General features: G+C 47.3%; 1 protein-coding gene across 2 annotated transcripts in view; it reads right to left on the minus strand.

Moving 5' to 3' along the window:
• Positions 1-14,885, minus strand: part of ERI3 (ERI1 exoribonuclease family member 3) — a 118,787-nt gene that overhangs the window by 76,530 nt on the left and 27,372 nt on the right. For both annotated transcript variants that reach the window (XR_005956465.1, XM_041483546.1), the window contains exon 5: positions 212-284. Coding sequence is in view for 1 of the 2 variants with exons in the window: in XM_041483546.1 (XP_041339480.1) it covers positions 212-284 (73 nt within the window). In the remaining variant the exon portion in view is untranslated. The remainder of the gene's footprint in view (positions 1-211; positions 285-14,885) is intronic.

The following is a 14,885-nucleotide window of genomic DNA, read 5'->3' on the forward strand; positions in this document are numbered from 1 at the left end:
GCAGAACACATCCCATCAAGTACAGTAAGACTCTATTAGAGGAGATACAATAGGGAGCTGGAGGACTTGCTCAGCCCAGCTTCTGAGAAAATAACTCATTTCAATGCAAAACAGCAGTAGTTATTAGACACCTCCTTAAAGAGGAAAAGTGAAGGACAAGGGGAGGAGGGAGACAGGGAGATAGGGACCATGACAGTTTGCACAGAAGTACCTTTTTCAGATTAATCCACTGTTTGAAGTAATCAGCAACCGGCAGCCCTAAATACTGGCATTGTCCTGGTAACCTGTAAGAGAGAAGAGAGAGCAAGTTTGATTCAATCAGTGCCTTGACAACACAAACTCTGTTTTCTTAAGTGCATTTTGTTCAGAGATGGAAAAGACTCTCAAGTCTGCTGTAACATCATGCTGCACATCAGAAACACTATAGCTCTTGGCAAAAAAATCTCATGAGAATACAGCTTGGCTTAAGACTTACATACATCAAGGCACATCCAGGCTGCTGAAACCTTTTAGACTAAACATTTTGAACAGTTGTGTACCAAGCATCACTCAGCTCTTCTCCACAGTGGCTAATACACAAACACAACTGGAGTATCCAGGCTCTCCTTGGCTAAGTAAACCTATCACAAATCCCTGCAAAACCATCCTGCTCTGCCAGCAGCTTACAGGGCAGACAGAAGGACTGACAATTCACCTGTCATGCCCTGGTGCTTCTCCATTTGGCCTTTATGGTTAAAACATCAAAAGAGATATAAGGGAGGGAAGGAGGCACCAAAGCATTCATTTTTCAGACAGCAATGCTGTAGAGCTAAGAAAGCAGAGGCTGTTTTCCAAGCAGGTGCTTGGAAGAAGAGAGCAGACACAACTCTTAAGATACAAGGTGGTGCACACTGTCTCACTAGTGATGTGAGCACGGCAGCCAGAGCAGTGAGCACATGTATAGATTCTCTCCCTTCCTAGAGGAAGCCGATGGAATAGGGCTCAAAACAAAACAGCACCAGTAAGGGAGGTGGATTGCCTGTAGAGACAGCAGCAGTACCTCAGGAAAACTGCTTCTCCCACACTGTGCTGATCCCAGTGTGTTTGCAGGGGAGCAAGGATGTGCCCCTTGGTCAGGGAACGCTGAGTCGCAAACTGTGTGGCTGCAGCCAAGCCTGTGCAGGGACATGAGTTATGGGAGTATTTCCTGGCCACTTTGATCTGATCAAGAGTAATTGATGGATCTTGTTCATTCACATACTGCTGAGCATGCCTGGGGCACTGATCACAGGATCTTTAAGTGAAGCAAAGGAACATCCCAAATAAATATGTCAACTAAATAAATGACTAAATTAGTGCTGTTTGTGCATGTTAAAAGTCACAACCCCAGAAATCAGCTTTTGCAAACAGAGAGTGTGGGGAATCTTTCAACTTCCTCAGGCACATGGAGGTTGTAGGAGGAGATTGTAGGGGAGGAGGAAGAGCTAGAAGTGCCAGCATCAGCTGCTCAAACATCTGAACACAGACCATCATGTACAGGGCAAAGTCTTCTCTTGCTCTCCAAGGAGGAAAGAGTGAATAGTCCAGACTATTTAGACTCAAGACTGAAATACAGGAACAAGCTCTGGTGAGAAGTGGATACAAGGTAAACACCCCAAGGTGCACCATCAGTATCCCAGGCAGTACCTGAGTGGTCAGCTCAGCTCCAAACCCTTTGGTGAGCAGGGAAGCATCTCTCCAGACATTTCCCCAAGTAAGGGGCAACACAAGTAAAGAAATGAAGGAGCAACACAGATACTGCACTTGCAGATAATGTGAGACCCAGGGTAGTGCAGTACCAGAGCAGTCTGGTCTTGGTGACTCCTCCATTTCTAGGCCAAGAAAAAAGAAGGAAGCTGGAAAACATACCCAGAGGAATCTCCTGGGAATATGTTGCCAACAGAGCCAGCACACCCTGGGACCCACCTGTGTACTACTTTTGCCCTGCTTAGTCTAAGAAAGTAATAGACTTCCTATGCCAAAGTCAAATGCCTGGTCCTGAGAAGATGTACATGTGATGATTCAGGACCAATCATTTAAGTCATACAAACACATTTGAATAAGAATGTCCAGATGAATCTCTTTGAAAGCAGGAAGGCTTCAAAAGAACGAGCCAGCAAGGAGCAGAGCCAGGGCGATTTGCAGGGCAAGTAGTGCAAGTTGACAGCACAGTCCCATCCCGGGGCACAGCTCACCTGATGCCATTGTGCTGAAATAAAGCACCTGGAATCACTCTTCACAACTGCACACTGCCACACGAACAGCAGCCTGGCCCATGCACTTTACAGCAATTACACAGATGTTCATGACGTCCCTTAGTCAAACAGCCCCAACCAGCCCCAAGCAGCATGCTGAGAAAGCTCTTTCTCCAGGAAAGCTGCTTTTTGCTGGTGCCCAAATCAAGAATTACAAGAAAAGGAATCATCTAAACAAACAAATGATCCCAATATAGGCACTTGATTAGCTCAACCTCTTTCAGTCTGCTCACATTTAGCTAGAGAAGATGACAACAGAAGTTAGCAAAAGGTATGTTACAAAAAAATAGTTTCTCCTCCAAACCCAAGAGGCTTTCATTAATACAGGTCTCAGCCTAGCTCCAGTTAGAAGAAAAATTATCCATTTACCTAACTTCTGGATAGGACCCAGAAGAAGTGAGAGCAGCATTGTTCTTGTTAGCCACAGGAATTGACAGCAAACCACCTACTGCAACGAATGACATCTAAAGCACTGCCATCCCTGTGGGACCAAAAGGCCCAGCAAACTGGACAGTCTGGTTCTATTTTCACCCTGAGACTGATGGCAGTGTGCCCTGGGCGCTGGACAGTGGGTCTTTAATTGGAGAAAATAAATGCTCCAAATAAATATGTCAACTAAATAAATGACACATTTTGCAAACAAGTAACAACCCCAGAAACTGCCTGTGAAGCTGCGTGACCTCAGGACATTCCCCCTCCCCCTCCAAGCTTGTGCTCCCCTCATTTCTTGTCAGCAGCAGAGGGGCTTCAAGTTTTTCAAGCACCAGGAGACCAAACTCACGTTATAACCCGGGCGAGCTGTCAGCAGTACAGACCAAAACATAAGTCTATCCCTGAGCTGAGGAAAGAGGCAGTCCTGGTGGCTCCAGGCCACTGGGGTCACAGCCACTGAGCAAGGATTAGCAAAAGATTGCTATATGGGTCTGGTCTAGTCTGAGTATACAGCACTCCTGACAGAGGGAACCAGGGGCTTTCACTGCACAGGACCCAGGTTTCCCAGTAGCTATGAGGAGGAAAATACCCCCTAAAAATCCTTTCCCCAGCTGTAAGACTATCACCTGCAGTAGTCCCCCCGACTCTTCAGCCTGGTGACCAGGCAGGAGTTTCTCTACCATCTTTTCCAGGCTGGACTGAATAAGGCACATCTGTGGCTGTTCCGGAGAACAGAAGTACCATGGGCTGTAAGGAAGTATGTTTATTTATCAGAGCCACCATTCACTTGAGCATTCACTTATTTGAAAAATAAGCTTTTATGCTCTGTCTGGCTTCTTGCTCTTGCCAAAGCAAAACTTGCTCACTGAGGGCAGCTTTGCTTTAGCAGAGAGCTCAGGATTTGGCCCTCCCTCAGGTAAGGGAGAAATGATGGCACACTCTGCTGCTTTCAACATCCCATGATCTTTCCAGTTTTTGATGAGGTCTAACTGGCTTCCCAAACACTGAAGCTCTCACTCCTTGGGAAGGAAGCTGTCTTTCAAAAACCACCCCAACACCCAAACCGCATTCAGTATAGAGAAACTTGAAAATGGCTGTGGGATTTTCCAGCCTCCAATGCAGCTCTGGTGCTCTGTCCTTCCAGAAGCAGAGATGGGAGCACATAACTTCTGCCTGCTCCCAAAATGCAGATCACCTTTGCTCAGAAGAGCAAGTGACATCAGGTAGCACACTCTCCTCCACCAGCTAAGCAAGACTAACTCCTTCTTAGGCCATGGTCAGCAGTGGCAACTCTGCACCATTTTCAGAGAGTTTTCACCACGCCAGGCTTAGATTTCTATCCAGCCTGCAGGGTAAATGGAGCCTGGAGATGAACAGGATGCAAATAGGAGGTGAGGTGACATGGCTGCATTTCTGCTGTTGAAGTCAGCTCTCTCCAAGGCAGCAAGAAGCGCACAGCTCGGCGGTGATAAACGGCCTTGCTTTAGTTATCACTTTCCTTAAGTTAAGGAGAGCAGCCTGGTGATGGATGGGCTGGAATTCGGTTATCAGGGAAGGCTGTCAGCCAGAGTTGCCTATCTCCACACACATTTAGCAGGGCGTCATTATGCGATGGCATGGAGTTAAAATATGACCAAGGGTACTGAAAGAAAAAGAACAAGATTAAAAAAAAAAAAAAAAAAGGCAAATTGAGCAACAATAAAGGAGCATGATGCAAGAACGTTATCATACTAGTGACACCTTTTATCTCAGTCTGGTTAGCTAAAGCAGGGCACAAATTGGTCCTTCCTCCACTATTGTATCCTCTTGTACAAACAGAGGGAGATAAAATGTGTCACCAGTGCGATAGCATATCAATTTAACCCTAATTATCTAGAGGGTCAAACGAAGAAATAGGGGTTTCTCCTTTCAACAGGTCCCTCCATCTCTGCTCAGAGCCAGCACATTAATATGGAAGGGGGAGGGGCAGCCATAATTGATTTCCGTCACTCAGGTGGTTCTGGCGTATAAAAAATTAATGCCTGATTCTCCCAACTAATCAGAGCTGGTTAACGTCCATCTGCTTCTGGGTTCAGGATGTCAGGAGACAAAGAAATTGGGTCACTTGCTACACACAGGGTGTATTGATATCGAGGCAGTTAAAAGAAAAGTTCCTCTATGGGAAGATAAAGGGACATTAAATCTTGGGGTTTATAGACCTGATCTTAACCTTCCAAAAAAATCCATTCCCTGGAGACCTTGCGTTGTAAGAGATGCAGAACATTTTAATTGTGTCCTGGCCAACACTTGTGCATTGGGCTGCAAAGGAGAGCACTGGCAGGCTCCTGCCCTGGAAATCTTTCACTGATGAAGGAAGCTGCTTGGATGCTGAAGCACCCAACAGCACCACGGTGAAAGAGAGGAGCTGTCAAACCACCTCAGCTGGGCTCCTTTGTTCAAAGCAAGGCTGGTCAACACTCTGGACCACACTCTGCTCCTCTGTTTTGACACAGAGTGGCATGTCTGCCCAGCCAAGAGGAAAGCTGAGGTGTCCTCCCCCAAGAGCACAAGCTAGCAAGTGAATAACATCCTATGCTAAGGCACCTGAACTGATTTAGCAGAGAAATGGCACTGCAACAGGCAAAGCTACACCTGTCTGCACTTAACCTGCACTTACATGAGATGGGGCCAAGCTAGGAATTCAAAGCAGTTTAGGTAGATTCATATACTCCTGAAGAGGCAGCTGTAGACTGCTGAAACCACAGTGCAAACCAGGAGGCCTCTGCCAGGGCGATGCCACAGCACCCACACACAATAGAGTGGCCCATGCACGAAGAACAGCCCAAGCCACACCACAGCCTACAAAAACTGAAGCATGCTGACATACACCTCCACAAAAATCCCCAAACCCCAACTCCCTCATCCCAGTAATTCAGGTTAGACGGGGGCAACTTTCCTGTGTATCTGAAAGCTTTGGCAGGGAGATGTCTCCTCTTCAGTGCTGGAGTCACTTTGCTACTCAGTGCAAACATGCTTCTGTCCAAAATGAAGTACAAACCCTGTGCCAGACCTCTGGCTCTCCACTCACAACTTCTCAGCCCCACAGACCAGCCAAGAGGCCAGAGGAGCCCACCTGCTCCTGCTTTCCACCAGATAAGCCCCCACCAAGCACACACATTTCCATCTCTCTCTACCTGCCATCAGTGCCAGACAAACCACACCTGCATGGCTGCTCTTAAAATTCACAAGCAGTAGCTGTGGAAAGACAGCACATCTGGAGAGGGTGTGAAAAGCCCTGGGCTTTCACAGAAACCCTGAGACAGGTCCCACCTCCCTCCCTCTTTGCTTTCCTTCCACCCTTTCAGCTCTCTCAACCACCCCCAGACTTGTCACAGTGCAACAAGCCTATGAGCCACACATCAGCTTTAAATATCAGCGTGCATGAAGCAGGGACATGAGAGCAGGGAAGTGGGAACAGACAGAGCAAGCCTCCATCGCCTGTCAGGTAACACTAATGAATTTCAACACCAGCAGCCATTGCTTCAGACGGGCTGGTGAGAGGAGACAGAGTTACAGCGAGAAGCCTTTGCAGGAGCAGCCTGCCTTTTTTCAAAGCCCCCTCTGTTAATAAATGTCATTGTAGAGCAGGCTGCAGCAGTCCTCAAGCCAGGACAGCGTGGGCTGGGGGAGAGACAGGCAACTGACAGCACTCAGGATGCCTGGGCAGCACAGCCTTTTCTTCTACTGCTTCCCCAGACAAGAGCCAGGAAAAGGAAGAAGACGGGTCATTGCTATTGGCATAAAGCTGTCTTCCATTAAGGCCCCAGTACCCAAATAACAAACCTCCACAAGGAGCCACAAGTGCAACCCCAACACCCTCCAGTCCTGTTCACTGGGATGGATGGAGGCTCTACAGCAACCAGTCCTGGAATGGGCAGAGGGATGCAGAGACATCCAGACACACTGCCTGCACTCCTGACAGCAGCAAAGGGTTACAGAGCAGTCAGTCCCTTCGCTAACACAAATGCATTCCCGAGGCAGCACAGGGAGAAGCATCCAGCACAGGGCACTGTATGGCAACCGCACCGATGCACAACATGAAGGTCAATGCAAGTCTTCTTTACAAATGTCAACCTGTCATCTCTGGATATTAATGAGGGCTGACCAGCAGCTAAAATGCATCCATGCTCCATTAGTAATAAGAGAGACACAATGCAGGAGAAGAGCACACACCATGGCACATGGAGGCACCAGTGGGTCTGCAGGGCCTGAGGAGGTGTGGTGATGCACAACATCACTTAGGCCACTCCAGATGCCCAGGAAGGAAAGCAGTTGCCACACAAACCCCTTCACTGAAGTGTGCGTTATCTTTTCCCATCAACCTTTAATTGGATTAGTGTAATGAGGCCAAAAACACAGGCTAAGCAGCAAGGCTAATACCTGGCACTTCCAGATCTTTTCTTTTGTTGTGATGCCAATTCTGGACAGACCTGCGTTCTCCCTCTACCAGACAAATTCCTGCCTAGGAAGCCTCAAAGGCAAACTGCAAGCCTTAACACTCAAGACTCATAGCAGCATTGGCTGAAATATCTGAACACCCATCATATGCTAACAGTGTGATCCCTATTCTCTAAATTTTTGCTGGGCACTAAGAAATTTGAGAGAACCTCAGGATCCTTGCTTTCCAAGCCACCAGCTGGTGCATGGAAAAAGGTGTTAGCCTTTTGCAGCCAGAGCAATGTATACACTAGGGACATAATTCTGCCACAAAAAGCACATAGGGCAAGTGGCTTGTTGTGACTCGCTCGTCCTGCAAAGCACTGCATGCCTTCCACTGCCATCAACCTTAATGAAACATGAAGGCATTTAACACCAAGCGAGATCTGGCCCTTTTATGAGTATCTGTCTGTGCATCAGCAAGATGCTGGCAGAGATGCTATCTCAACATTAAAAGCAAGGCTGTAACACAGCAGGTATTCAGCCTCCAACAGAAGATGCTCATCAACAATTGCACACACATGATACTACAATAAATCTATGTGCTACTTCTTAACAGCTTCTCTTAAAAAGATTCATAGCTCTATTTACTGGGCCTGATTCCGCTGCTAGGCATGTGGGAGTAAATCTAGAGTAACTCTACCTGGAGTTTGTAAACAGCCAGGGATAGTAGGATCAGAAATGAGCTTCTTGATTTTTAAGTAAGTACTTAATTACCATGCAGGAAACCAGAGCTTGCTGGCTCCATGGTTCAGCTGAGATTAGAAGCGCAGCAGGAGGAAGATTTGCGCTACTCCAGACTGGTGGAGGGGTAGAGCAAATGCTCTCACCATCCCTTCCAGACATGGAGAACAACTAGGTGGACTTCCCTTTGACATCAGAAATGCATGACATTACTCCCAAGAAAAGAGAAATTGCAAAGTCTCCAAGGCTGAGGTTGCCTCCCCAGCCTTGGGAACCTGATCCTACGAAAAACCCCTACAAACAGATTTTTACACATAACCTTAGTGTAAGAGTCTGTCTGCTTGCTAAACATGACATTGTACAGCATCTTATGAAGAGAAGTGTACAAAATTGCATACTGTGTTCTCAGTGAAAGTCATGCGTCATGACCACAGGCTGCAGCAGGTCAATGTCCAATTTGTCATCAGGAAAAACTCTTCACCATGCAGGTAATAAAGCTCTGGAAGAGATTGGTGGCAAAATCTCCTCCCCTGGAGACATTCAAACCCATCTGGAGAAGACCCAGAGCAACCCAATCTAAGTTTGAAGTTAGCTCTACTTTGAAGAGGTGGCTGGATTAGAAATCTCTATTTAAATTATTCTGTGAATCATGCTCCAGCAGAACCTGATTACACATAGCATGTGTCCTTTCTCTGTCTATACAGTCTCTTAATAAGCCTTTCACACAGACACTAATGTAGTAATTGCCTGGTTCTCTGCATACCAGCTGCTTTAAGAGGGAGCATTCAGACTCCTGTTGCAGAACACTGTAATTAAGCACCGAGTAAGGGAATGTATCTGATGAAATGGATGTACCCATCATGTCTAAGCCCCCTTAAAACCAAAACATGCACAAAAACTAAGCTAAAATTAAATATTACTCTCCTCCCACTGCACAAATCCCATTGCAGAAGTATTTCTCCCCAGCAAACCTGAACACACAAGACCTAGAGCCAAGGTGCTCCTCTAAACTAAGGAGACATGTCCTGTGCCAGGCCTTCCTTAGATCTGCTCTCTGACAGGCAGGAGGAAACCTTCCCTCTTCCAAGCCTTGTCTGTCCGGACCATTTAGTGAATAAACTCTTCAGGACAAGGGCTTCTCTGCTATGAGTCATAAGCTGTTTAGTGCCTAATGGTAAAGCCTATAGACGCTTAACATAATACAATCATCTCACTTAAAGGCCATTAGTCTCCAGCCTAAACAGCACTTTTCCAGTCGCAGCGGGGACCTGCCAGCCCAGGAAGGCAGGATAAGGGACGTGGGTGGTCAGTCAGGTCACTGGACTTGCAGACACCTGACATGAAACCCCAAGCAGCACAAAGCCTGGCCAGAAGGCACGGGGGAAAGCTATGGCAGCTCTAGCAATCAAAAGTTTTGTCTTTTTTTCTTTCTTGAATCACTCGAATCAGCTGAAAACCTGTCTGCCAAGTCTGTCTCCACCTTCAGCCATGGCTGTACTATTTGCAATGGGAAGAGCCCCTCATCCACAAAGGGAGCCTCCAGCCTTCTGCATCACCTCTCTTTCCCCTCACCAAAGTAGACCATTTATCTATAACAAAAGATGCCATTCTGTTTTGTGACTCTGTTTGACCCCCTCTTCCTGGAATCATCTCTGCAAAGTAGACCATTTATCTATAACAAAAGATGCCATTCTGTTTTGTGACTGTTTGACCCCCTCTTCCTGGCATCATCTCTGTCTTCTTCTGGCACCACATCACCCAGTTCCATTCTCTCAACTGACTTCTGAGATTGCTTCTTCTTCCCACTCCCCACTAAAGGGAAGAGAGAAATCCTAACAGGAGCCAGTGGGATGGGGTAAACTGCCTTCCTGTGCCCTCTGATGATACACAACCCAAAACTGCAAGCACAGCAGCTTCATGGGCTCTCATGCTGTCAGCACTGGGGAGACCGGCACACTGGGTAACAGGGTCTGAGCACAGGTTTCTGTGCAAATTACATGTGCACAGGGGAAAACAAGTTTGTGTTTTCCTTGTGGGGAAGAGACCGCTCCCACCTCCAAGCACAAGCTGCCATTAGTATTTGCTTCGCCGGAGAGAAGGAACAGCGAATCCTCCAGAGCAAAGGACAAGTGCAGCAATTAGGATGCAGGGGCTGCGGGAGCTGTTTAACAGCACGACCCAGAGGTCAGTGCCGCCGACTCCCAGCCCTGCATAAATATTGTATGAGTCGGGGAGAGGGGCTGTTACGGCCACCCTCAGCGCCAGCCCTCCCCCATCCATCGCCACTCTGCATCCAGCTAGATACGCCAGCAACATTATTTACAGATGTGACAGTCAGGAAAATCACTTTAGTAACTCAGGGAATGGGAATGAAGATTGCACAGCAGAGCAGGCGCCTGGGATCAGGCTCCCATCTGCACCTTCTGCCTCCCCTTACAGCCCTGCCAAACGGCACAGCCTGTTCTCAAACTGGCGCATGAAACACCACCAGGAACAAGGAGGGGAGGGGAAGCTGTGAGCTCCCCCTCAAAGCTTGCCCAGGGGTTTGATTTTCAATGCTGCTGAAGGACACTCCAGTCAGCAGCTGCCTTCCAGTCTCCTATCAGTATCTCTGCTAGACCCGCCCTTTGGAGGGAGCTTTATATCAATATAATGAGAGGCTTTAGAGGGAGCTTCCCTCAGACTCTGTGCAGACCTGCAGAAGGGTCTCCACTCCAACACAGCCACAGGGGCTCACCCCTGCAGAAATTCCCCCAGGTGCTCTATTTGGTACCAGCCACCTTCCTCACATGTGACCTATTCACTCCTTATTCCCTGAAGGATTGTCTTCACCTGCAGCTTCAGTCACACTGAATGGCACCACCTCTACTGTATCCTCATTCTTCTGCCCACTTTTTTTGCTAGACATGCTAGGTAAGTGCACATTTGCTGTGATGCTCTGCACAAATACAAACCTATCAGACTCACCGAGACTGAAGGTTCATGAGGACAAGGACATGGGCTATTCTCCAACAGTACCAGCAGCCCATGAATTCCTAGGGGCATGCTGCTAATAAACATTACTGCCCAGGGCAACACATGAGAGCTGCAAGACGGAAAACACAGCTTGGATGTGCTTCTACCCATGATACCTCTCCAGAATTTTGTCATTGTTCTGTGTCTGGTTGCTGAATCCAGGGAAGGCAGAAGCCCTGTGTTATCATTAGCAGTTTTTCTAAACTCACTGTGCAATTAATGGGCTTAATTATTGATGGCAAAGGCAGGGAAGGGAGGAAAGAAAGAGCCAAAGAGGAAGGAATGATGTGGGGGTGGCAGGCGCCAAAGGTCTCCCAAGATCTTCCCTCAGCCTAGAGCACAGAAAGAGCCCCTAGCCGCTCTGCTGCTCCCACGGCCCTGCTCTAATGCTCCCTGACATGCCTCTGAAGACAGCGAGCTGTTTGCAGTCACCACCGTGATTTGTTAGTAATTATTTTCACGGTGTCACATTGCTGTCACTCTCTTAACAAAGAGACAGGCAGCCTGAGGCTGCCTGCAAGAAAGAACCAACAGAGAAAAGCAATTGTCAGGCACCCAGGGATCCTCTTTGCTTCCTGGGTTTCACAACCAGAGCCCTTACCAGCCTCTGAAGCAACTTCTGAGGAGAAGTGGCAAGTCAGAACCATCTCCCATCCTGGTCACAGGAAGAGGAATTAATTACTTAGTCCCTTCTCAATTTCACTTTACCTGTAAATCCAGTGCAAGACCCAGGTGCTTAAAGCCCCTTAAGCCAGCCATTTGCTTCAGGCCTGCAGCAAACGCAAAACAACTTTGGCTATTGATGACTTTTAGTGCTTTCCTTGCAAGTCCCAATTTCTTTTTATGTGGTCTTGCCATTAGAACGTGCTTCCCAAAAACAGCAATCCTGATGACAAACCCCTCCCTATCATCCTCACACATTAACCCTCCAGACTGTTCACATGTGCTCTTCCTACACCAGACTCATTAATTCCAACACACTGCTGTGCTCCACATGGCAGTAACATTTCACTTGGCATTTCACAATGCCAGGGGACCTCAGCAGCTTCCTCACAACCTGAAATACACAGTCTAATGGCTTGCTGCCTCTGTTTTCTCATACACAGCACAGTGACTTGACAAAGAACTTCCCTGCTTGAATCACCTCCAGTCCATCCATCCATCCAACCTTTGGCTGACCTGTCAGTCAGTCCAAGGTAATCACTCTCTTCCCAGTAAACATGGTGCTTGCTTGGGCCCCCAAGGAATGGAGGCTACTTTGGCACCTGAAGTGTCACACAAAATAAGGATATAGAGTTGAAAGACTGAGACACCTGGCCAGACAACCTTTAAGGCACTCGAGCTTTGTGCAGAAATCAAGTGAACTTCCTCCACAGCAATTCCAAGTCTGAACTACCCCCAGCATAAGTGTTCTTCCTGTGCCTGCTTACTGATGGTGCACAAGGGTCAGTCTGCAGCTGTGGGGAAATCTGGGTACTAATTCACCCTTTTAACATAGGGAGAGTTTGGAAATATTAAGCCTCACAGTCTAAGGAAAACCTTCCTGCAATTAACTGCATGGAAGAGCTCTGACTCAGAGGGCAGATCCTTTTCAGGAGTCCTTTTAATAACCAATAAATGGCATATACATGCTGTGAAGAACTAGGATCACCATTGGGAAGCTAAATGGTCCATAAAATGTAAAAGTTCTCTTCAGAGCTGGGAGCATTGTGAGCTGGAGGAGAGGTCTTGGCAACCTCCCACCAGCCTAATCCATCCACCTGGTTTGCAGGGACAGACGTGACTCCAGGCAGGGATGAGGAACTGAAGTCAGCCGGTGCCCGAGCACCTTGGGCATGCTGGCCAACAGTCAACACCGAGACCTGGTTTAACATTCACATGGAAAAACGGAAGCAAGGAAATTAGAGATGACCAAGAGGCACCTACAGAAGAAAAACGAAGGGTGTCCCAAGGTTCCAGGCAGAGAGGATGAGAGAAATCCTTGCTCCAAGAGAGGTAAAGCTGGTAGGACCAAGGCAGGATGAAGTCCTAGGCAGTATGAGCTTCCCGGACACAACCCTGCCAGGACATCACCCTGCTTCCTCTGTCTTCTTCCCACAGACTTCTCTATTCTGCTTTCTTCTACTACCACCTCCATATGCCTCACATCATTGCTGACACCTGGTCCACATCAATGTCTGAGCATGTGCCTTTGGGGTGCCAGGCTGCCGACGGCAGCACCTGTGCCAAACATGGAAAAAGGTGACTCCCACATGAAACGGACTCAGCTCAAAAAGTTAGCCTGCAGCTCTGGTGTCCTCCCAAGTCCTGCATGCACCCCATTATCTACTCCTGAGGATACAGAGTGTCACTGGACAAGGCACATGAGAATATGCTGGAGGGAAAATACCAGGGATGACCTCAAGATGGCCCAGTAGGTCTTTGCCAGCCAGGAGCTTCAGGAGGAAAGGGACTGAACCCTTCCAGGAAAATGGCTCCCAACAGGCAACAAACATCCCAACAAAATAAAACATTTTCAAGAAAGCTATAGACTCACACAGCAGAGCAAGTGAAATAGGAAGGATGCTGCTCCCAGGCTGGCAGTATTCTTCAAGCAGAGCTCTCTAGGCAAAGAAGCCATAAGCACATCTCTCCCAGCCAAGCCACTGAGAGGGCAGCACTGGCGCCCTCTGCAAAGTAAGAAGAGCTGGGATCCTAAGGAAGAGAGCTGACATTTCAGACCCAGCATGAAACACTATGGCTGTCTAACACTAGAAAAATTAAGCTATTTTAAGAGAAAACAAACACTTTGTGGAGCTAATCCTGTTTTTCACACATGCCACGAACAACGAAATTCAGATGGCAAACAGCCCTTCAGTGATGGTCCTCTGCAGTCCCAAGCCAACCAGCTTTTCAATTCCCCAAGGCACAGAATCACTGCAATCCTGAACTGCTATTAGAGGGCTCTCATAAAGACAGAGGCAAGGCACCCATTTACCAAGCACCCATTATAGATCCCTTGATTTTGAAACCATTTTGCCTGAATTCACTAAAACCCTGGACACAGAATTCATACTAGTGATTCCTGGTGCAGAGGGAATTATGGTTCCCTACTCTGTGAGCAGATGACATTGAGACCATTGATTTACATCCAGTTTAGTGTGACTGTTTTCAAACAGCTTGAGTTAAGTTACCCAGGGGTAGAAAAAACTACCTTCTCCACTTATTACTCCATCCCAAAGGTTCAGTGCTGGAAATAAAGTACATGATGCAATGCCTGTCTCATTCTCCCCTAGACTGCAAATTTATTTGTAAGTTTCTCCAGACTCTTTTCACGCTGCTTCCAACTTCTTTGGTCTTAATTCCCAGGTAGAAGAGTCCTGCTCCCCAAAGTGCACTGGGCACCACAGCTCAGTAAATCTGTAGCCACTACAGCCCTGATATGAAAATGTCTTTGCTAAGGAACAGACCTGAAGGTGACAGTCCACTGCATGATGACCCCTATGCAAAGACTTAATGTCCAAAGCTTAACCCAAAGACATTTCCAGACATCTAGGACAATGTAACTTGCAGAAGCCCAAGCAACCAATTATTTCAAATAAAGACAAGAACAGGAGTCAGCCAGGGTAACTGGTACATAGGGATAACAAAAGTCAAGTCTGGTATATTCGTTTTAAATAAGAGTGTACAGAGGAGGAATCTTAAAATCCTAATTTTTTTTCAATTTTTTTTTTTTTTTTTTTTTTTTGCATAAGTGATATCATTTTCTTTAAAAACAAAAAGCTGGACTGCAGGGTCGCAGAAGTGAATGGGGTCAGTGCTATTCCCTGTAAGTGCTCACAAGGCTCCCTTGCTTAGCTCTGGCAAAGCACTTTAGGATGTAATTACATGAACAACTCCATCAGCAAAGCTGACTCAAAAGGTTCCTGACCCTGGATATTCAGTCCCATCCCTTCACTGTAGTTCACACCACACTCTTTGTTCAGCCAATGTAACCATGTGAAGAGATACAGCATAGGCTTGTTC

Source organism: Pyrgilauda ruficollis, unplaced genomic scaffold (assembly GCF_017590135.1).
Source record: "Pyrgilauda ruficollis isolate IOZ18807 unplaced genomic scaffold, ASM1759013v1 scaffold6, whole genome shotgun sequence".
Taxonomy (NCBI): Eukaryota; Metazoa; Chordata; class Aves; order Passeriformes; family Passeridae; genus Pyrgilauda; species Pyrgilauda ruficollis.